The sequence below is a fragment of the Pestalotiopsis fici genome (assembly GCF_000516985.1).
Source record: "Pestalotiopsis fici W106-1 unplaced genomic scaffold PFICI_Scf_1, whole genome shotgun sequence".
In the NCBI taxonomy this organism is placed as follows: Eukaryota; Fungi; Ascomycota; class Sordariomycetes; order Amphisphaeriales; family Sporocadaceae; genus Pestalotiopsis; species Pestalotiopsis fici.
Genome location: NW_006917091.1, coordinates 5,670,806 through 5,692,624, shown reverse-complemented (window position 1 = coordinate 5,692,624; position 21,819 = coordinate 5,670,806). Strand labels below are relative to the sequence as shown.

General features: G+C 50.8%; 10 protein-coding genes across 10 annotated transcripts; 4 read left to right on the top strand and 6 right to left on the bottom strand.

The window, feature by feature from the left end:
* Positions 1–83: 83 nt before the first annotated feature.
* PFICI_01671 (uncharacterized protein) lies at positions 84–1,799 on the bottom strand (the record flags this gene model as incomplete). The annotated part of the gene is made up of 6 exons (XM_007830252.1): positions 84–308; positions 358–1,092; positions 1,147–1,206; positions 1,255–1,472; positions 1,528–1,668; positions 1,733–1,799. 6 exons carry the CDS (start codon positions 1,797–1,799, stop codon positions 84–86), a joined length of 1,446 nt encoding a protein of 481 aa, XP_007828443.1.
* A 744-nt stretch (positions 1,800–2,543) lies between these two features.
* Positions 2,544–4,242, bottom strand: PFICI_01670 (uncharacterized protein; the record flags this gene model as incomplete). Its single annotated transcript, XM_007830251.1, has 4 exons — positions 2,544–3,501; positions 3,557–3,804; positions 3,856–4,044; positions 4,102–4,242. 4 exons carry the CDS (start codon positions 4,240–4,242, stop codon positions 2,544–2,546), a joined length of 1,536 nt encoding a protein of 511 aa, XP_007828442.1.
* A 652-nt stretch (positions 4,243–4,894) lies between these two features.
* On the bottom strand, positions 4,895–6,637 carry PFICI_01669 (uncharacterized protein; the record flags this gene model as incomplete). Its single annotated transcript, XM_007830250.1, has 6 exons — positions 4,895–5,012; positions 5,072–5,978; positions 6,029–6,062; positions 6,113–6,363; positions 6,420–6,453; positions 6,515–6,637. The coding sequence occupies 6 exons, from the start codon at positions 6,635–6,637 to the stop codon at positions 4,895–4,897; spliced, it is 1,467 nt and encodes a 488-aa protein (XP_007828441.1).
* A 769-nt stretch (positions 6,638–7,406) lies between these two features.
* Positions 7,407–9,357, top strand: PFICI_01668 (uncharacterized protein; the record flags this gene model as incomplete). Its single annotated transcript, XM_007830249.1, has 2 exons — positions 7,407–7,760; positions 7,813–9,357. The coding sequence occupies 2 exons, from the start codon at positions 7,407–7,409 to the stop codon at positions 9,355–9,357; spliced, it is 1,899 nt and encodes a 632-aa protein (XP_007828440.1).
* Positions 9,358–9,532: 175 nt separating this feature from the next.
* Positions 9,533–10,843, bottom strand: PFICI_01667 (uncharacterized protein; the record flags this gene model as incomplete). Its single annotated transcript, XM_007830248.1, has 1 exon — positions 9,533–10,843. One exon carries the CDS (start codon positions 10,841–10,843, stop codon positions 9,533–9,535), a length of 1,311 nt encoding a protein of 436 aa, XP_007828439.1.
* A 900-nt stretch (positions 10,844–11,743) lies between these two features.
* On the top strand, positions 11,744–12,371 carry PFICI_01666 (uncharacterized protein; the record flags this gene model as incomplete). The annotated part of the gene is made up of 2 exons (XM_007830247.1): positions 11,744–11,881; positions 11,958–12,371. The coding sequence occupies 2 exons, from the start codon at positions 11,744–11,746 to the stop codon at positions 12,369–12,371; spliced, it is 552 nt and encodes a 183-aa protein (XP_007828438.1).
* Positions 12,372–12,939: 568 nt separating this feature from the next.
* Positions 12,940–16,790, bottom strand: PFICI_01665 (uncharacterized protein; the record flags this gene model as incomplete). The annotated part of the gene is made up of 10 exons (XM_007830246.1): positions 12,940–13,794; positions 13,865–13,980; positions 14,041–14,881; positions 14,933–15,230; positions 15,282–15,373; positions 15,500–15,766; positions 15,853–15,921; positions 15,953–16,039; positions 16,085–16,375; positions 16,638–16,790. 10 exons carry the CDS (start codon positions 16,788–16,790, stop codon positions 12,940–12,942), a joined length of 3,069 nt encoding a protein of 1,022 aa, XP_007828437.1.
* Positions 16,791–17,652: 862 nt separating this feature from the next.
* PFICI_01664 (Cytochrome c oxidase-assembly factor cox-23) lies at positions 17,653–18,076 on the bottom strand (the record flags this gene model as incomplete). Its single annotated transcript, XM_007830245.1, has 4 exons — positions 17,653–17,691; positions 17,744–17,771; positions 17,838–17,945; positions 18,012–18,076. The coding sequence occupies 4 exons, from the start codon at positions 18,074–18,076 to the stop codon at positions 17,653–17,655; spliced, it is 240 nt and encodes a 79-aa protein (XP_007828436.1).
* Positions 18,077–19,066: 990 nt separating this feature from the next.
* Positions 19,067–20,101, top strand: PFICI_01663 (uncharacterized protein; the record flags this gene model as incomplete). The annotated part of the gene is made up of 1 exon (XM_007830244.1): positions 19,067–20,101. One exon carries the CDS (start codon positions 19,067–19,069, stop codon positions 20,099–20,101), a length of 1,035 nt encoding a protein of 344 aa, XP_007828435.1.
* A 115-nt stretch (positions 20,102–20,216) lies between these two features.
* Positions 20,217–21,603, top strand: PFICI_01662 (uncharacterized protein; the record flags this gene model as incomplete). Its single annotated transcript, XM_007830243.1, has 4 exons — positions 20,217–20,714; positions 20,790–21,083; positions 21,137–21,247; positions 21,307–21,603. The coding sequence occupies 4 exons, from the start codon at positions 20,217–20,219 to the stop codon at positions 21,601–21,603; spliced, it is 1,200 nt and encodes a 399-aa protein (XP_007828434.1).
* Positions 21,604–21,819: the final 216 nt, after the last annotated feature.

The following is a 21,819-nucleotide window of genomic DNA, read 5'->3' as shown; positions in this document are numbered from 1 at the left end:
TTTTTACAGCTCTGATGCAGCCAAGGCATTGCTTATTCTGCCTAAATATGACGCTCAACCAACAAGATGTCAACTCGGCCAGCTTACTCAGGTATAGGGTGCTGATCAGCGGAAACCCCAGCCTTCCATCTAAATGACGAAGCGACATGCTCGTCTAGTGGACCCTTTTGACCTTGCTTTTGGTAAAAGTTCTCTCGATAAGTGCCCTTTTCGACAGCGTAGTCATCCCAAAAGAGGCCTCGCCTTTTCAATTCGGGCAAAAGCAGTTCAATAATGTCTTTGAAAGACTGAGGGAAGAGCGCGTATGCCTGTTGCGCAAGTTAGTTTGTGCTACACTTGAGATGTCAGAAGACTTACAAAGTTGAAACCGTCAATGTCGGCCTCCTTGATCCACACCTCGAGTCCATCGGCTACTTCTTCTGGCGTGCCAACAAAGATGGGCCCGTTGCCGCCAATGCTTACATGTTCGGCAATGGTGTGCTTGGTCCACTTTGAAGTACCCGGAGCAAAGCGAGCATACCCTTCGACCGTCGACTTGACCGCATTGCTCTCGACGTGGCGAAGCTCCTCGTCGTCGCCGTATTGGCTCAGATCGATTCCAGTCCAGCCGCCAAAGAGGGCCAGGGCACCCTCGTGGGAGGCATATTGCCGGAACTCCTTGAGCTTGGCCTGGGCCTCCTCGGTGGTCCTTCCCAGGATGGGTGTCACGAGGGCGAGGACCTTGAGGTTCGATGGGTCACGGCCAAACTGTGTCTTTGCCAACTCCCGCACCTCGGCAATGCTCTTGGCGCAGACCTGCGGCGCGTGGGCCGAGACAAAGATGGCCTCGGCGTGTTGGGCGGCAAACAGCTTGCCGGCGCGCGAGGTACCGGCCTGTAGCAGGAGCGGCGTCCGCTGCGGACTTGGCTGCACGATATGCGGGCCGGGTACTTTGAAAAACTTGCCCTCGTGGTTGATCTGCCGCACCAGATCGGGCTGAGTGTAAATGCCTTTCTCGCGGTCCAACTTTACGGCGTCGTCCCTCCAGGATGATTCGAACAGTTTGTACATGACCTTGATGTACTCTTCTGCTTGGGCATACCGATCATCGTGCTGGACTTGTAGTCAGCCATGATAGTCGGTCATGGTTATTTTCGAGGGACATACCTGAGGTTGCTCTGTTCGACCCATGTTTCGAGCCGCCGAGTCCAGATAACTTGTGACGATCTATCCGGGTCAGCGCATGTCAGATTCAAAAGATACGACACAACTCACGTTCCATCCCAGACGTCCATTGGTCAAATGATCAACAGTCGACAATCTTCTGGCCAAATGATACGGCTCTTCATAGGTTGTTGATACCGTGACTCCAAAGCCTATGGACTTGGTAGCAGCGGCCATGGCCGATACAACAGCCAGAGGCTCGTTGACTGGCCATTGTGCTCCCGAGATCTTGGCAGGATCCAGGGACTTGCTGTAGACATCATAGCCCCCTGTTCGACTCTGGTCAGCAAAGTAAATCCAATCCCGTCGAGAATGAAATCTTACCAAGTACGTCTGCAATGAAAATACCGTGGAATTTTGCTTCTTCCAGTATTTTGGCCAATTCAACCCAGTGAGATACCTCGTTGAAGCGCCAAGATTGATCATCGGGATGCCTCCAAAGTCCTGGGGACTGGTGACCACTGCCTGCAACATGTATGAGCTCATTTGGGAACCGAATCACAACATCATTTTTCAGTAATCGACTTACACATCTCAACAAATGCATTGATAACGAGATTCTTCTTGGGCCTTTCGGCCTGACTGTTCTCAGACATGTTGTATGGTCGTTGTGTATAATTATCTGAGGAATTGGCAATAATCTGATGGGCAGAATTTATCGAACAGCTCACAAAAGAACAAACAATTCCAAGACAAGGTGTTGCATTTTCTTTTTACGCTCATTCACGATATGCTTGGCATAACCACGCGAGCCCTCAGGGCATAGCGGGCATCATTGCACCCGCGGATCACGCAACACCAGCAATGATCACGCAATGCCGATGCGGGGTTGCGAAACGCACGGTAGATCGGCGCTGCGATACACTTCGGTTAACACAAACGCACACACATTAAGAAACTCAAAGAAACCACATGTTTGATGCTGCATTAGAAATGGATACCAAGTGGTTGGGGAATTTTGTCCAAGGCGCATTGCCATGCCTCTACGGAACCACATGCCTAGAGAGAATGGAGATAAGGCTTGGAGGACTATGTCGATGGCGTCAACAACCCGGCTCCGGGGAGCGCCGTTATCCCTGATCACTTGCAAAGAAGCAAAGGAGAAATCAGTCTTGTTCGTAATCCTATTGGTTGAGCTCATCAGAGTTTACGTCTTCATCAATTCGAGTATCCGGTGTTTTGGAATCCTCACTCACCCCACACATGACTTTCAAATAGAGGGAGCTACTAGCAGGGTATAGGCACTGTATACTGCTTCAATCGAACAAACGTACAAATCCAGGCGGCAAGTTCGGTACTGTCATGACCCGAACATCTTGCTCGCCTTGGCAGCGTCCCCATCAAGCTGTCTGCTGAGCGACTTTTCCCTCGGCCAGCTGCGTCTCCTCAGCCGAGCTGTACGGTGGATCTTCTTGGTATCGATCGTACTTGTAAGCCGAACCAGTATGGTCGTCGCGCAGTCCACTCTGGCCCTTGCCGTATATCCTCTCTCGCGCCGTGAGACCTGACTCGTAGTCCTCTAGCTCGGGGTAGATGCCGCGGCGCCTCAGCTCGGGAATGAGCAGCTCGACCACGTCCTCGAACGTGCCGGGCGTCGTGACGTAGCCGAGATTGAACCCGTCGAGATCCGCCTCGCGGGCCCAGCGCACCAGGTCGTCGGCGACCGTCTGCGGGCTGCCCACGCCCACGGGTCCCAAACCCCCAATGGCCGCCTTTTCGGCAATGACGCGCGGCGTCCACTTGGGCACCTGCTCGCTCGTCGTCGTAAAGGCGTCGAGCATGGAGCGAACCTTGTGCGCCTCGACCGAGTCCGCCGCCGTGATCTCCTGGTCAATGGGGATCTTGGACAGGTCGATGCCCGTCCACCCGCTCACCAGCACCAGCCCGCCCACCGTCGAGGCGTGCTTCTTGAGCTCCTCGTACTTGGCCCGGGCTTCCTCGTCGGTGCGGCCGAGGATGGGTGTATATGTGCCAAAGAATTTGATGGAGCGCGGGTCGCGCCCTTGAGATTGTGCGAGCTCTCGAATCTTTTGCACCTTGGGTCGCAGTACCGTAGGCGAGTGAGAAGAGACAAAGATTCCCTCTGCGTGGCTCGCAGCAAATTCTGAGCCCGCGGCCGAGGTACCGGCCTGGAACAGGAACGGCGTTCTCTGGGGCGATGGATCCACAATATGCCGAGAGTCGAGGTTGTAATATTTGCCGTGATGCTTAATGGTCCTGATCTTGTCCGGGTCTGCATAGCTATCATTTGCAGGATCTGGTGAAATGGCATCGTCTGCCCATGAGCCTTCCCAGAGCCTTCAGTCGTCCATTAGCAACAGTTACTAGTATCCATTGAAAGATTCCAACTCACTTGTACAATACTCGGAGATACTCGTCTGCCTGGCGATATCTCTCGTCATGCTCAATGGGGTTCTCCAGTCCAATAGCTTTGAACGCCGCCTTTTTCCAGGAAGTGACAATGTTCCAGCCAAACCGACCTTGTGTGAAATGATCAAGAGTAGAAAATCTCTTGGCCAGTAAAAATGGTGGCTCGAATGAAGTTGATGCAGTAATGGCAAAGTTCAAGTTTTTGGTCACGGCTGCCATGGCCGTGATGGGCTGGGCAAAGATTAATATCAAGATATGTCAACAGATACGCCAGTTACTCACAATGGTTGGGTCCGTCATGGGCCATTGGGCCGCGCGCCGAATACAATTATCGAGGCTCTGCTCATATGTGTCGTAACCTCCATATGTATCCGCCAGGAACAGGGCATTGAAGCCGCCCTTTTCCAAAAGTTTGGCGAGCTCGATCCAGTATTCGAGCTTTCGCTTTGTCGCCGACTTGTCCCCAGGGTTCTAGCTTTGATGTTAGGTCCTCTGCTCAATCGCGAACAACAAGAAATGGACACAAACCTTCCATTGTCCAGGGGAGAGATGCCCCACGGTGGACATGTCAAAAGCATTCAAGAATATTTGCTTCTTTCCATTGCCCAGGATACCATCATCGGCCCCGTTTGCAATGGTGGCATGACCATCAGTGGCTGTTTCTCCCATTGTGATAAGCTTGGAGCTTCTGACCTTGAATCACTATCACAATGTGTGCACTGAGACACGGGAACACGGAATCAACCATGCTATGTATAACTTTACGTGCTCGCCCAGACCCCACTATTTCTGGAGATATACCGGACGCACCGTGATACTGCATGAATATGATACAATACTCGATAGCGGGGCAAGTGATGGGAGGATGAGCTGATGAGCTGTCTGGCGTGATAGTCCCCCACAATGTCACCATAAGTCAGCATATAGCTTGTTGATCGGACTTGATCCCGACGGATGTATTCCTATCTTGGCTGCATCTATGTCTGAGAGTAGCTCCAAATGTTCATTCGGGTGCATAACGAAAACACAAGCAGGGCTGGGTGGGAAATGCATCCATCAGGTTAGGGAATTAGATTGCGCAAACTTTACGTGGACTCGTGTCGAGGGTTTGAATGTATTGGCACATGTGGTATTCTTGTCTTAGTATCAGGATAATCCCCTTGCTTGACTCTATATGCTATCTGCATCCACCTACATATGATGCAGCATGTCGTCCAGGTATAGACTACTGCTGATTTTGGTCATGTCGCCATTCTTCAGATATGCTACCAACACACTAAGTAAACCGTTGTTCAGTGACAGGATCATGATGTCCACTAGTCTATTCGCTTGTACCACCAGCTCGCGTGGTCTGCACCGCCGTCTTACTTGCACCATCATCTGCATGAGGCTCATGAGGCTCCTCAGACAGTGTGGAAATCGAGTCGTTGGATTTGGCTCTAGAAGGAATGTTAGCATACATGATTCTTACAAATATCATTTTTTGAAATCGGCTTACTCCTTTCGCTTGACATAGGCCTTGAGCGCATGCGTGGCTGGGATCAAGACAATGGCGCAAGCAAAACAAAACGCAAAACCCTTGAGATAACGTGGAGCCTCGACCGTGGGAAAAACGAGCAAAGGCGTCCACGCCGTGGTGGACTGGGAAATGGCATTCATGAGGACCAGGGTAAAGGAGCGCTCGGCCGGGGAGCCCCGGAGCTGCGTATTGACCCAGCCGTGCAGGACGCTCGACAGGGCGACCGAGGCGTAAATGGTGGAAAAGGCAAACCACTTGGCCGCCTCGGGCACGTCCCAGATGACGAGGATGAGCAAGCCCAGGGCGTTCCAGGCCGTGGACAGAGTAATGGCCCACGCCGGACCCAGGAACAAATCTGAGGAGAAGCAGATGAACAAGGTGTAAAAGATGCCCAAAGCTGGAGCGATAGTGCCTAGCTCATTGACGTGGGCAGTGGAATACCGGCCAAGGCTCTTGATCCATAGCAAAAAGGCGCCGGCAGAAGTGTGAATGCCTGCATTCCAGAAGAGAACGTCGACACCAATGATGGCCCAAAAGTGTGGACTCAGCAGGACCTTTTTCACCGTCGCGAGCGTGACGGCGCCGCGTGCACTATGGCCCGCCCGCTTCAGCCGCTCGATGCTGAGGTCAATATCATGCTGCTTGAGCACCCAGCGATTCGGCTGCTGAGGAGTGCCAGGAATGAGAAAGTATCCCAGCAAACCTATGGGAATGGTGATGATGGCGCAGATTATGTACATCCATCTCCAGCCTGCCAGTCCATTGACACCATCAAGTCGCGCAGAGGCGCCAGCTTGGATGAGACCGGCCGTCAGTGTGCCCAAGGAGAGACCAATGTAGAAGACGCCACCTCGACGGGCAATCTCATCGCCACGGTACCAGGACCCTGATGTGGAATTAGTCATGTTACCGAATATTCAAGAACACAAGACTTACCAAACACATAATGGATAGCTGGAAAGAATGCCGCCTATTCATATTAGTGATTGTTCAAACCTCACGAGTAAAGGGCAAGTGTACCTCGAACCATCCGACCAGAAAGCGGTAAGCGGCCAACTCGGCAAAGGAGTGTGCCCGGTACTGAAGGAGTGTAAAAATGCCCCAGGCCACGTCCATGATTGGAATCAGCCAGTACATGGGCACATGAGTAAAGAGCCACAAGAAGGGGAGTTGGCCGACAACAGCTCCGACGACGTAAAACGTCTGTAATTGGACCAGCTGGTTTCCAAAGAACCCCAAGTCCTCTTTCATGCCAGCAACATAGGCATTGTCTATATCGTGTTAGAAGGAATCCTGTTCGACCAATAATTTGCTTCATAGAACATACTCAAGTTGGCCTGGTCAACATATTTTACCCAGTACTAGACATGCACTCGATTAGTGTGCGCTTTCCCAAAGAGTTGCATTGAGAAGAGCACTCACCGACAATACTGCATATGGGACAAAGAGTAAATCAAGCTTGAGAATGAGCTTTCTTTCCTCCTTTGTGTCCAAGTCAGAGTACCACTGCACATGCCACCACCTCTTCCGTGGCTGGACAGACATCGTGTCGCTAGAGAACTTTTTTATTCCTTTTTTTTTTCCCTTTCTTGTTCTTTCTCTCTCTCGATATCAAGACGTAGGACAAATCGAAAACGCGGAATGGTCGAGCATGGGAACAGAAAATTACACGGCTGCAAATGCCATCATATATCAACTTTATGTTGTGCTCTTGCAGGCACCTTGATGTGATTCAAGCATGTCGGCCCCTTTCCGTTACTCAAATCCCAGTGATCCCTACTTCGAGTCCCCATCTATGCTTGTTCAGCTCATGCTGGGTACATTCCTCGTTGAAAGAGTGCCAGGATATGAAGCCGGGCCCCCGTGGGCAATGAGACCAGTCAAAGCACCAGGAAATTTCGCCATACTAATCTTGACCCAAAACTAAACTTTGGCTTGCTTCGCTGCGCGCCCCATTTCGCTGGCGTCCCAATCTCTTGGCTGATGGATAGAATGTCTGATTATCACTAGCCGGGCTCGGCTCGGGTGTGGTGCGCGCGCGCGCCATATGGTGTAATGGAGGGGCGACGATGGCGTGCTCACCCCACTGAAGACGTGATCGTAGATAACGCCAGGACGCATGGCTGCCGGCTAGAGATTGGCATAGGCACATGTGTCGCAATTGCCGCGATCGGGTTACGAAATTGGAGATCACTGATAGGCCGGATGGTGGCTATAAAGCAAGTACAATCGTATAGCTTCAACCCAATTTCTCGTGTGTTTGTGTGAGGTACCGACGCCAAGACACATTTTTGGTGTACACCAGTCAGCAGCAATGACAGCAGAAGTAATTGCGCCAGAGAGCATTCATGCTACTTCTGTCGACAATTTACACCAAAGAGTAGACGCAGATGTAACACGTCCTTCGGCAGAAACAAATTCTGTGGAGCAGGCACGCGTCGCGGCTATAGTCGAGCCACTTTTGAAGGAGCCAGAGGCGGACCCTGCTCAGACGCAACACAAGTACTTTTTGCCGGAAATACCTCTCGTCAACCGATACATCGATGAACCGCGCAGTGTCAGAGTAGCCGTGGTCGGCGCTGGCCTCTCTGGTGTAATTGCTGGTGTTCTGCTCCCAGCTAAGGTTCCAGGCATAGAGTTGACCATATTCGAAAAGAATGCCGATGTTGTAAGTATTCTCTTTGGCTTGCCGTCGATTCAAGGACACTAATTCAATTTAGGGAGGAACGTGGTTCGAAAACATTTACCCTGGCGTCAGGTGTGACGTGCCAGCTCATGTGTACCAGTCATCTTTTGAGCCAAATACACAGTGGACCGAGGAGTTTGCCCAGGGTCCCGAGATCCGCGAGTACTGGACCAAAGTTGCGCGCAAGTACGATGTGTACAAGTACTTGAAGCTCTCCCAACGCATCGAGGGGGCACAATGGGATGAGCAGCGATCCGTATGGCTCATCAAGGTGCACAATCTAGCGACAGGGGAAGTGTACACCCACGAGACGGACTTTTTGCTCACAGCGATTGGAAGATTCAACGCGTGGAAGCTTCCCAACTATCCCGGTCTGAAGGATTTCAAGGGCCTCCTGCGACATGCGTCCAACTGGGACCCCAACTTTGACCCAACGGGCAAGAGTGTAGCCGTCATTGGCAATGGTGCCTCGGGAATTCAGCTGGTCTCTAATATCCAGTCTCGCGTCGCACACCTTGATCACTATGCAAGGAACAAGACATGGATCGCTGCTTCTTTCTCTGGTGACGCCACTTCCATCAAACCCATTCCAATCTCGGAAGAGCTCAGAGAGACATTCAAAAAGGATCCCGAGGCATACTTGAAGTACCGAAAAACCTTTGAGGAGAAATATTGGCGTGGTTTTGACAGTTGGCTTCGGGGTTCCGAGAGCAATGAAAAGTCCAAGGCCGAGTTTATAAAACTCATCAAGGAAAGATTGGTAAAGAAGCCCGAGTTGATCAAGAGCATCATTCCGGACTTTTCGCCACACTGTCGCCGGCTGACTCCCGGACCTGGCTATTTCGAAGCCATTACCGAGGATAATGTCGAGTACATTCAGACCCACATCAAAAGATTTACCGAGACGGGCATCGAGACCGTCGACGGAAAGCACCGCGAGGTTGATGCGATTTTCTGTGCGACGGGAGCCAACGTGGATTCTGTGCCTCCTTTCGGCATCGTTTCCAACGGAAAAGACTTGAGAGATCTTTGGACAGAGGGCGGTGAATACGGTTTTCCCTATACATATCTGGGGACCTCGACGCCTGGATTCAAGAACTTGCTGTTTGTTCACGGACCCAACGGTTCTGGCCGGTCCGGAACTGTTCCGCATAGTGTCGAGACACAGGTCACCTTTTACGCCAAGCTGCTGCGCAAGGTTGGCCGAGAAGGCATCAAGACGATTCAGCCGTCGAAGAAAGCGACAGATGACTATGTTCAATATTCCGATGCCTTCTGGAAGACCACGGTGCTCTCGGAGAACTGCAGTTCATGGTACAATGGAGGCAAGCCGGGTGCAAGAATCCACGGATTATGGCCCGGCAGTGCCAGTCTTGTCGCAATCATCTCCAGAGATCCGCGATGGGAAGACTGGGAGTACGAATACCTTCACGAAACTGGCAATCGGCTCGCGTGGTATTTTGGAAAAGGCTCTACCAAGGCTGAAGCTAACCCGGAGAGGGACATAACCTCGTACTTGAAGCTTCCACAAGATATCAGCCTGAAAGACCTGCACGAGCAGTGGTGGGACATACCGTAAGCTAGAATGACCATAATAATTCAGATTCATTGCGAGTATTCATAGTGGCACATACCATGGCACAAGCCCTGATCAGCGGAGACTGTTGTTTGACTTTTTTTCTATTGTAGTTCCCTTTTTGTAATTGGGTGATGGTGCTTGCGAAGAATGTCAGACCGGTTGAGAATGTACATGGCTAATCCTCTGCTGCATCCAAAGCGGCCTTTTGGAGTATTTCTTTTCTTCCAATGGCGACTCTGTTGGCCGCCTCTTTTCCAATGCATAATCTAACATTGAAAAGTCCCAGTCCTGCTTCTTGCTCATCGCCTGCCATGGTGGCGAGGGCTGCCAGTCCAAGATATGCGTGATATACATCCGGGGGCTTGCCGGCGTTCTTTCCGAAGCCGCCAATGACATGTTGCGTCTTTTCAAGCAGGAATTGCTTACCAGATGCCTGGTCGACTCGAGTCGGACCCTCGAAGGCGTCACTGAGCAAGTCCAAAGCCCCAGCCACCCACCAAGTGTAGCATGTATCGGGGATCTTGTTGGGTCGACCGCTAAAGCCGGCTACTGAGTGGTCCTCCAAGCTTAGCGAAGCAATATCCGGGGCCGGCGTGTTGCTGGGCTCTGTCTCATCATCTTCATCATCTGTCTCTTCCGTGTAGACAAATTGGCGCGAGACAAGATAGTGAACGAGAGCGGGAATGTTTGGTATTCCGGCCTTTAGGTACTTGTTTGGGTTTTCCTCGTCTTCGGCTGTGAGGTCCAACATTGATAGGGCTGCCACAGCGCAATACGAGTAGCCTGCGTGACTTTCACCCATTGAACTCTCTGCAATTCCACCGTCAAACGTCTGGCTCCGCTTGATATGGCTGACAAATTTGTCAACGTTGAAGTCAAGTCCTGAGTCTGCCTGATCACCTCCTAGCACCCAGCGAATGACCGCGGCCATGTATGCATAGCGCATATCTCTACCACCTCCGACAGTGCCGTCGGGCTTAAGAATCTCGCCAAAACTTCCATCCTCTCTTTGCAAGCTCTTGAGCCATCGCAACGTGGCGACCCTGTTGACATTTATGTATATGTCTAGGGGAATGTCCTTTGAGGGTTCCTTTGGATCTTCCGCCACAATGGCCAACAGCATCAATGCAAAGTAGGTTGCCGCAATGTTGGCGTTTTCTGGGTCGGTTACTGGTCCATTGGGCAGCAACTCATCCGGGAAGACATGCTGCGGGCTGCCGCAGAAACCACCGCCACGGTGCTGCAAGGACAAGACCCATTTGCGCAGCCGATATCTGTCCTTTGAAGTGAGAAGAGATGGAGGTGGTTTTGATTTTGAGTCTGGCGAGGCTGTGTAAGAAGATGGCGAAGAGAGTATGTCCAGACCGGCCACAATGAAATACCCGAGACTGAGTCGACTGCTGTCATTTGCCGTGTAATGGTGTGGCAGAACGGCACTGTAGCATCGCTTGAAGTAGCGAATGTGGCGCGCGGCGTCGAGCTCCATGATGGATGGTGGTATTTCGGCCGAGTTTGATGACTCGTGGAAGCCGCGCCGGCCGGCAGTGAACTCACGGGTGTGTAGGATGATCAGACCAGGCGGTTGAGGCTCCTCTAATCTAACGGAAGCGGTGAAAAGTCTTGTCTATTCACGATCGCTGATTATACTGTTTCGTGAACGGGCCCGAGAAACTCTCTCCCTTTGCCTTCCTGTGCAGCCGGCAGCAAGCAGATCAATGCACCTCAGGTGAACGAATCAGCTCGACTCTGACCCGGCGGTTCATTGGTAGCCAGGTTGCTTCTTCAGCTGTTCCATCTGATTTCAGGGTTGCCCCGCCATGGACAGCCTGTAGCTCAGCAGCGTAGTGGCGGCAGCATCCACTAGCGCAACTATGATAAGGCACCAGACCCCTCGATAAGACGGCAGCTTACATTGCAACAAGGCGCCAAAGAAGCCCCTTGTGACGCGCGAGTGGACAAGCTTCTGACACTTGGTCCCTGGAAAGTATTCCGAAAAAGAGAGCTGCTTTCTATTCTTGAGTCAGTTCTTTCTGAACCCGTGTCTCTTTCAGACCAAACTAGACACGATCCGCCAGCCAGCCAGCCAGCCGCTTCTCTTCTTCCTCAGATCAAAGTCTGTCCCGCACTGCCTCTCTTGGGTTCTGGTTGGGTCCTGTCCTTTCCCCGGATTTTGCAAGTCATCTTCCTGCAGCTTGGCGATCCTCCGAATCCTGGGAAGGAATGATCACATTCATTCGTTCTTGGACCCCAGTTTCATCTACTTAAGCTCCCCGTCCAGTCTCTGGATCGCCGTCGATACCTATTCTTGAACGCTCTTCTCGACAGAATAAAGGGCAAGTCCCACGTTGCTCCAGGAAAGCAGACCAGAGCTCTGTTATTCACCACCATGGCACTCATCTCGGCGAAAACGATCCTCACCTCGCTATGTCTCTTTCACATCACCCTGGGCTACTTCTTCTTCACTAGCCCGCGGTCTATTGCCGATCAGGCGCTGGTGTATATTCTGGGCGAAGCCATGGGCATGGTAATGATCCCCCCCCACCATTTGCCTACAGTCTTGCCAGCAAAGCTAACGCTCTTCCTTTCTCTGTTCTTACCAGCCCCAAACCACCGCATTCAACACGCCGACACCCACGACGTCGCTCCTGGCCCTCCTCCTCCTCATCTTTGGCCTCTCGGACATTCTGACGCTCTCCCTGCCCGAGGAGATTTGGCTCGTGCACCACTGGGCCGCCCAGGCGCCGCTCCGGGTCCTGCTCTTCTCCCTCCTCACCGTCGTCACCTTCTTGACCACGCCGCGCGGCAGCCGCCTGGGCTCGGGGCGTCCAGTCCCTCTACAACGCGGCGCCTTCCAGGATGGAGGCGGCTGGGACGGCTTGCGCAATCGCGTCTTCTTCACCCTCGCGTTTGTCGAAATGATGAGCTGGTTCTGGGTCTGGGTCACGTTGCGTGAAGAGACGAGAAGTTTTGTGGTTAGAAAGAGAAGGAGAAGCTCGACTCACTCGAGGAACTAAGGCTGTCGGGAGATATCTTCTCTTCGAATTCATAGCCCCAGGCTCTAGCTCTCAAGCAAAAACACCAGAAACGGGCAGCCACCCTTCATTGATTTCCAATGATATTCTTTGACTAGGTGTTTATGATACAAGCAACTTTCAGTTTTTTCAGTAATTTGCATGGCGTGGTCTCGGATTGGAACTAGGTCAATTTTGCGGGCGCATTATTGCAATGGGAGATTGCTCGATGGAAGCTTCAGAGTGTGATACCCTTTTTTTTGTTGTTGGTATGATGTTTACGAGCGCAGAGTTGCTGCTCTATGCTCTCGGAAAAATACTATTGTCTTTGAACGGACATGCTCAATGTGAATAGACACCCTTTTCTGTCTCCCATCTACCCATTTTGCATGAGCGCCTAAACTCCTGGTCGGCAAGCGACTCTGGATGTATATACCATGCGCTCTACGAAATGCTTATCAATTACCTGGGCAACTCGGTCCTTTCCCCAAAGACAAGCCGAGCCCGTGTGACCTTTCATATCTCCAATCGTACTACGTCCCAAATCCATGGGCTTTGGCGAATCCTGAAATTAGTCAAGCTTGACAGTGTTCCATCCCTTGGCAACTTCGCGCCAGCTCTCCTGGATCTCACCAATGGAGTGTTCGAGGCCAACCTGGCCACCACAGGCCGTGAACAGGACACTGTCCAAGTCGGAGCTCTCAGAATCCTTGGCTGTCTCGTCCACGACTCGATCTCCAGAAGCCAAATCTCCAAAGGTAAATTGAGCAATGCGGTCAAGCCAGCCGGGAGCATTGGCGGCGTCGTTGAGAGCCTTGATCTGTTGCTTCACAACAGCAGAGAATTGGGCGGCTTTCTCATTCAGATTCTTGCAGTCTTCGGACAGCCATTTGGGGGCATCCTTGGAGGCTGCGATGACGCGCTCCAAGTAGTTAACTGTCAGCTTCACAGCGATGATGGACTCTCGCAGCATGCCCAGAGAGTGCAGGGACACGAATTGTCCAAGAACGGAAACGTCGGCCGGGATGCGGGCGCGTGTCTCCATGAAGCCGTCCTGCTGGTCCTGGAGCTCAACAACAATGATCTGGACCGCACTCCAAACACCGTTCGGCCGTTGCGAGCTCTTAGTCCAGGTCTTAGCAGCGGTGCCAAGAGCAACCAAATCGGCCAGATTCTGGATGGTGGTGAAGTAAGAGTACTCGTCGCTAGTGACAATCAACCTCTCGCTAGGCGAGCAGGATGCCTGGAGAGAAAGTTCCAGCGGGTCTTCAAACTTGTCTCTAATCTTGGTCGAATCCTCTGCAACCGAGTTGCGGTCTTTATCGGCAATCAATCCTGGCTTTGCAGGCTTGTACTCCTTGCTTTCCCGAAATGAAACCAAGGAAAGGAAGTACTCAGCATACAGCGACAACTTTGCACGAGATTCCTGAGCCCAAGTTAGCTTTTCTTCTTCTTTATATGAAAGCAGAGCGCGTTTTCTTCTTCTTCCAACCTACCGAAAGACGGGGGCCGATGCTAATGAGCTCGGCCAAGCTGGCAGGTGCCCGTTCCAGATCGGGGAGGGCAGCATAATCCGTGGCAACCTCAAACCTCTTATCTTCCTTGATCAGGCCTACAAGTATGTCAGCTGCTGTCTATTACAAAGAAAAAAAAAACTAATCCTTTCGCTTACGCAGCAGGGGGTCGTCATTGGTATCGTAAGTATACTTGCTGCCGATCGCTCTGAGACCACGGCGGTCTTCAACATTGGTCATAATCATTGTGCAGCTGTTGCAAAGACGGTCACGGCTGTCCTTCAAGCCCAGGACGCTTACGTAGTTACCGTTCTCGAGCGCCGTTCGAAGCTGTGTAGGAATGTGTCGCACGATAGCGTCCTTAAAGTATCGATGGAACTGAGTCATGGGCGTCGGGGCACCAGCGCGCCACATTCCTGGAGCAATGGTCGATAGCCGATCCGTGAAGAGAGGGCCAAGAGAGTCGAGTGTTACATTCTTCACCTCCAAAGTTCTCCAAAGCGTGTGGGCTTGAGGGACACAGCCAATCAGCAAGTAAAGCTTTGCCAAGAAAAGAGTGATTGCCTGTCCCTTTTGGGTACCACGGTTGTGATGACGCTCCATCCAAGCAATGGCCCGCATGAGTAGCCTCAAATCGATTGCGGTCTCAGAAGAGATGCCCACGCTTCGGCGTCCGCTTTCAAGGCCGGAAAGCTTGAGCAGACAGGTGGTGCCGACAATGGCAAGGTCTCCAAAGGGGTCCACGTCTTCCATGTCGTTAATGCGTACTCGAAGACCATGATTGTCGCAATTCTGGTTGTAGAGCCAGGCGCTGGCCTTGGCTATTGATTGGAGGCAAACATTGCAAGAATTCTCCTTAATATCAGTCTTGCAGAACTTGCAACTGGGGTGAGCGTTTGTTCCTTTCTCATTGATGGATACGTTGGAAGTGGTCATCAGGTATCGTATTTTGAGGCGTAGCGTCAAGATTGCAGTGTTCTTGAATAGATCATTCTTTTCCTGTCACCTGGGTCAGCCTTGGTTGCCAGAAATCTTGCTTCTAGTATATACCTCGGCACCTTCTTGTTCCAAACGGCTCAACAAGAACTGAACCTCATCGAAACGAAGCTGTTCCAGAAAAGGCTTGATAGAATCAAAGCAGGACACCTGACTATGGTACGATACAATATATGTATATAGATGGTTGACACGCGTGCTTTGATCATCTGTTGACTCGTTCACGGCGGAGGAACGGTATCTGTTGAAAAGAATGATGAGGTTGGAGATCTCCATGTGGTGCCTGAAGAGGGCATTAACCTTGGTCACTTTGGACACCTTTTCGATGAAGCCTCGCAGTTGCTTGAGAGCTCTAAGTGTTGTCAGCAAGCGTCCGCACCATCAATCGATCTCGAAAACTAACTTCTTGCTATCATCGAGTTTGCTGGCAGCACCGATGAAATACATCCAGAGCGATCCATCCATGACAGCACTTTGAAATGCTGCCGACTCCGTCTCCTTTCGGGCCTTACCAATCTTATCAGTTTGATCCTTTGTGAAGTTCAGTATGGTGTCCATTCTCTTCACCATCTCGTCGTCTTCGTCAACAACATCGGAGAGAGATGCGTTGGCGGCTTCGACTATGTAAGCAAGAGCTCGATCAAAAAGCTTCTGTCCAATATCGAAGACTTCACGCCAGGCCTCGCAATGTGAAAGAAGGTGCATAATCTCCTTGAACACGAAGCCGAAGCCTTCCGAAAGGCGCTTTAGAGCATCGAACTCTGGCTTCTTCAGGAGATCGACAAGACTGTCGTCATTGTCGACGGAGGCAACTTGAACACGAATCCAGAGGAGAAGCTCTTCCTCGCTGGTGATCGCGCGTGGCGGATAGTCGGAAGAGGCAGGGTTCTGTCAAAAGGTTAGATTTGAGCCGTGGATTTCCCGCCATGGCGGACTTGCCTTGTCACGCAGATCCCGGGCCTTGTCAATCAGACCCGCAGCAAGGCGGCGTGATAATTGTCGCTTGGGGTGGTCGGCCGGGAGGTTGGTCTAGAAACAGTCAGCTGTCGGAGGCTCTCTTGATTTACAGATGACACTTACGGAGAGAACATGATATGCAAGGATGTTGTAGAACAAATGGCGAGACTCATTGGGAAATTTCTTGTCCACCGTGGCAGCAATCTAAAGGTGTCAGCGTAGCCTATCATTATGGCTCAGCAAACGTACGGCTTGAGCACTCTCCCAGTCATCGTTGATCGCACAAGACCAGTACGAGCGGATGGCGATTCCAGCCTTGTCCACATCCGGCTTCCAAAATTCCTTGACAAAGTTGACTCTCAGTGTGCCAATGTACTCTGAATAGTCCTTCTCGATGTGCGAGGTTGCCCACTCGAATAATTCGATGGTCCAATGGTCCTTGACAGGCTTCTTCTCCTTGACTATCTTCTCAAGGGCTACGAAGGCGGCAACCTTGTCGGCGGCTGTATCCAGCTCAGATCTAGCAGCCAACTCGACAGCCTAAATTCGATGTCAGTATGGCAAATAAATGCTGTCTCGTGTCGGAAATTGCAGTGGGAATATTCGATGCACCGTCGCTAGGTCACTCGCATCAAGACTCCAGTCCAGGTTCCCAGGCTCTTGCGCAGTCGACAGGGTCTAGTCAGTGTAGCGCTTAGTCGCAAGACTTGGCTGGGATGAGGATGATGATAAAACATGGAAGTTGGAGAGAAAGTTGAAAGCGCCTGTATCCTCCACAAGGTCTGGAAGTGTGCCTGCTTACCTCGTAATACGGATCTTGTGACCGCTTGAACTGTTGTTTAGCCAAAGTAATGGCCTTGGCCCAGTTACCCTCTCCAAAGGCGATCTGGACATTAGCATCACAGTTGGGCCGCAGAGGGGGCAAGTTTCTGCCTGAGTAGTAGGAAGCAGCCATTGTGATGGAATCACGTAGGATGCTCTCGGGGTTGACGGATTGGTGGCTCTCTAACGGGGGTTGAGGCAATCAGAGCGCACTTCTTTGGTGAGGCCTCACTCAACTCTGGCCGAGTGGTTTGTGTGGTAGATTTACGGGATTTGGTGGGGTGACATGACCTGAAGAAAGAGCCCCCCAGGTCTGTAAATTCACTGGAACTAGCTGCTAAGGATTGTTTGGAAAGGGCCCGCTGTGAAAAATCCGATCAAGGGCAGGCGACATCATAGATTTTGCCGCTCGTCGTCATATAAAAGAATCACTATAACCAACTCTTCATGTTTGCACATTGGCCGTCTACAAGCTCATTCATCGGCTCAAAGGGTTGCTGCACTCAAAAACAAATATTTGGCGGGGTCCCATGTTCTAAGAGCGCCGCCCGTCTTTCTGCCATTGGCGACAGGTCTGTGAGCACGAGCCTCTCCATTAGTGATATACATATAGGCGCCGAAATAGGCAAGCGGTGGTGCTAACGTACTCCAGATTGGGGACTTTTGCCAGTTAGAATAGGACGATTTTCGATGACGAAAAAAAAGAGTATTGGCAAGACTCCAGGACTAGCAGCATGATATCCCTCTTGTGCAGTCCATACAGTGATGCATTAGCAGCAGTCCAAAAATATACTCGAAAAACACCCGTCTCGTCGTTTATTTGTGTCCTCAAAGCTACAATCGGGCAGTTTGTGTGCATTACACTGTCTGTTCCTCTACCTCAAACCTGAGCGTACCTATGTATGTATGCACCGGACTGGCCTGAGTTGAATTATACAATTGTTGTACACATGTCCACTACTATTTCGTAGACATTTCTACGGGGCAGTCCCAGCCTAGAACCAAGAGCCGCCCTCCTTCTTACGCCTATTGATCTGTACACAAGTTAGCATCATAAGCGTGGCCTGCCAAAGTTGGATGTTGTACCCATTCTTTCTTGCATTCACGGTATGCCCTGCCAAGGTTGTCAGTCTCTTGTCTCCAGTAGCTGCTCCTAGCATCTCATCCCTTCGCGACGTACTCAAAGTAGTCTGTACACATGGCCCGATCGCCTCCGTTCCTCTTCAAACACCGTATGCTTCGCTCGGCGGCTTCTTGGCAGGGATCGAAGTATTCGCTCTTGGATTTACTGTCGCAAATAGCCTGTCAGCTTGAACAGTGGTCTCGGCATCGTGATCGCTTGGTCTCGTCGTACCTCTCGAACTTTCGCTTGGTCTCCTTGTCCCAAGGGTCCTTGTCGTTGTCACCTTGAGATGCCATTGTGGTCCATAGGGTGCTGGCGAGGGTAGATGTTGGTGACTGTACGAGTGCTCAAGCTTGGGAGCTTGGAGCTACTCTAGGTACCTACTCAGGTACGACCGTTGCATGCTCCTCCGAAGCGGCAGGCGCTACTGCGACAAATACGTCAGGCTTCACCAGCTGCCCGCCAGCTGGATGTCTGCTTTGCTGAGCAGCAGATCTCAAGTGCTCGTTGTTGTCAATGTTGATTCCGGTCGCAAACTACGATGTACTTTGCAAACTCGGTTTTGTTACCGGCTTTCCTTTTTTTTGTATATTTTTTATATATACAAAAAAAAATTAAAAAAAAAAACATTTCAGCTTTACATGGTCTAGATGCACTGGGTTGCCTGAAGCATAATAATTAGCGTCGGCGACTTGCGCTCCCTGTCCATCGGCATCCAGGTTCCACTGTTGTAAACAATACTCTTACACACGACCATAGGTTCTAGGTCAAGGAAATTCAACGTCCCGTCCGTTCTGCCTTAGATAAACTAGAAGCTACTCAATTAGTCCTGCCAATCGATGAGGTGATGTGTTTTCTTTTCCGCTTATTCTTCATGTCTGAACATGGGAGCTGCCGCAGGTAGCTCCATGTCTTTTAGCCAGAGGTAGGCTCTCACACTCTGGACAGGACCATGATCTTTCGCGGCCGAGAGAAAAGGAGCTTGCTCAGATCTGCAGGATCACCCTTAGAAGATCATACCTCATTTGTATTCTCAATCGTACGCATTTCGCTCTCTACCAACTATCTATCATATAATTATCAAAACACCCTGAAACAAGTAGATACTTCTTTTATGTTATCTCCGCGGCGCAGAGGAGTGGGGATCAAGCCAATAAAGGCACCACCGTGTGTCTCATTGCTGGTGTCACTATTGACTTCCCTCACCCCATTCCCACTTCCACTGTCACTCAATATCATTCCATCGCTACATACTAGAACCTCGAAATCATTACTCCAGTCGAAACATGGTACCTCAGGATTCCAACTCCCGGCCTCCCAGCGCAAGGGCCATGCCTAGCGATCCAGCTGCAAACAACGCATCTCCAGTAGTCAGCCCTGAACTTCTGGCGGTTTTGCACAAGCTAAGTGAGGGTGTCCAAGCGCTCGGTAGTGGGATTGACGAGCTGCGGAACTTGCTGCAAAGCTCAGCTGTATACTCGGCTACCTCTAGGAACACAACTACAGGAACTCCCAATCGAGGACTTGGGCCCAGTGGCATATCAACAGCGGCCAACGAGAATAACCCTTTAGTTAGGGATGGCCCAACGAGCTCCCATAACAACGATCTATTCAGAAAGTCGGAAGACGAGAACACGGACACAACTACCTCGCGGCATGCACACGGTGCCGTCGTAGATCCAGAATCGCCAGGCAACAATAGTGGTCAGTTTGAGAACGACACTATTCCGCCACCATTCGTGCCAAATGAGGAAGTTGTTGCAGGCAGCAATACCATTGAAGGCACTGCGGAGCAGCATATATCTCCCAGTGATCGCCACAGCGAAGTCTTGGAAGACATTGGCATTCCTATCTCTGCCCCTGCCTCCAATCCTTTGACCAGTGCTCGAGACCAGGAAATGATAGAAGCAAATCAAGCATTGTCGCATTCTTTCAACTCAATAAATGAACCCAAGACCTTTGACTTGGCGTTCTTACGAGATCGCCTTCTCAGTCGCGGCGCCAAGTGGGTCAACATTGGAAGCAGTATCTTCCTGGCTTTGCCTGGTGGAGGCAAATTCTTCCTCGAGCCTGACAGGCAACAGACGTCCTCCGCCACCTATTCGATAACCCAGTCAGGGGAACTAGATGATTCTTATTTCGAGCAGCAAGATCAGTTGTGGCAGCTGGCGAGCAGTCAGTGGAAGAGCTGGCTCAAGGACGGCAGTCGTAATGTAAAAACAATGCTTGTCTCTTTCGGTAGGTACAAGCAATCTTGGACGCTCGTTGACGACTGGAAGGAAGATCATGTGCCGGAAAATGATGAAGTTGTGCAAGTTTAGTGAGTATATCGATCATGTCCTTCATTTTCCTCGCAACTGACTCCTAAAAAGGTTTCAATACCAACCGCCCTTCGAAGAGTACAGCTTTTGTAAAGCATCAATCGTTTATCACATCATGTGTAATGACGATCAACTGTCTGGTTTCGCTACGTCTTACTCCTTTCTTTCACAACATCTGGGCGCCTGGCAACCGATCTATGAAGTCAATGCGCCTCAGTATTGGTTGAGAAATTTCCAGTATCGTCTTCGAATGTTTAAGACCTGTGATGGCGAGTACCTCTTTAGTAGAGTGGGGAAAATTGGTCATTGCAGAGACAAAGGCCGCTTCCCTAACAGCAGAAGTACGATAGGCGTGCTAGGGGCAGCGTCTCCTTGGTTCTACGAGAGACGCGTATCAATACTCAATCTTCTGGGCAGAGAATACAAGCCGCGTAGAATAGTTGTGATGGATGACAATAACTATCCGCAATGGGAGGAGGCTAAATTTCTGGAAAGCAGCTTGCCCCCAGATGATCAGCAAGCTCTTGAGCTACTCATCCGACATTACCACACCGAGTGGGAAAAGGACTGGCACAGTTGTTTAGATAAGATTGACATTTCGACGACAGTAACGGTATGTTCAGTCTGACATTTAGGACAGCTTATCAGTCAGGACTGACATGGGCGCTTCGGTGTTGCTTAAACGTAGCTCGAAGACATCTCAGACGATGCGAAGTTTGACACCTGGATGTTTGACGGGCCAAGTCTTGATCGATCACGATTATATTTTGCCGCTCTCCAACAACTTCGTATATTCTCTGCTCATATCAAGGAAACAGTACGAGTTGCTGAACGGATACTGGAAGGTGTCAGGCAAGATCGAGAGCATCCAAATTCGCATGAATTCTGGAAGCGTATCCTCGCGCCCCTAAAGGATGCCGAAAAGGGACTTCTCAGCCGTATCGACAAAAAGACAGAGGATATCAAGACCCTCAGAGATGGGGTAATATGCTAACGGTCCCGAGAGCCACTCGCGTATGCTGATTCGTTTTGCAGCTATTCAATTCAACGTCTGTACGGGAGGCAACAAGGTCTACCCAGATGAACAGATATGTCATTGTCTTTACGATCGTAACAGTCTTGTATACGCCTCCAAGTTTCGTATCGGTAAGTAACAGGGATCTCATACCGTATTATGCATACCATGTCGACTAAGAAGATTCCAGACTTTGTTGGCTACGCCTTACTTCACAAAACGTGACCCCGAGGAGCTCAAGCAGGCCATTGCAATCGCTACGGGGACCACGATTGTAGCTGTCCTGGTATTCCTCGCTTTGGCGAACTCGTTCAACAATATTTTTGAAGGTGCAGATCATCAGCTCCAGCGAAAAATACGGGTGGCCTGGAGAAAAATCCGGATAGCCCGGAGACAGATCCTGGAAGCAAAACGTTTGACATGGGAAGTTTTTGGAACAAGATCACGCAGGAATGGATCTCCCAGAGAGGATATTGAGATGAGTTGACGCAGCATTTATCCCGGAATAGCCCAAGTTGAGTGCGGAGCTTTTACCTTCATGATATGGCCTAGGGGTACATCGTGACGGATAGGAATTACTCCTACTGAGGACTTCGGTTGAAGCGGCTGGGGAGTTCAATGATTTTGATCAGGTCATTACAAATAGAAATTCATGTGTCGCAATGAAGTAGATAGTACTGAGCATTTTGATAATGACAAAATA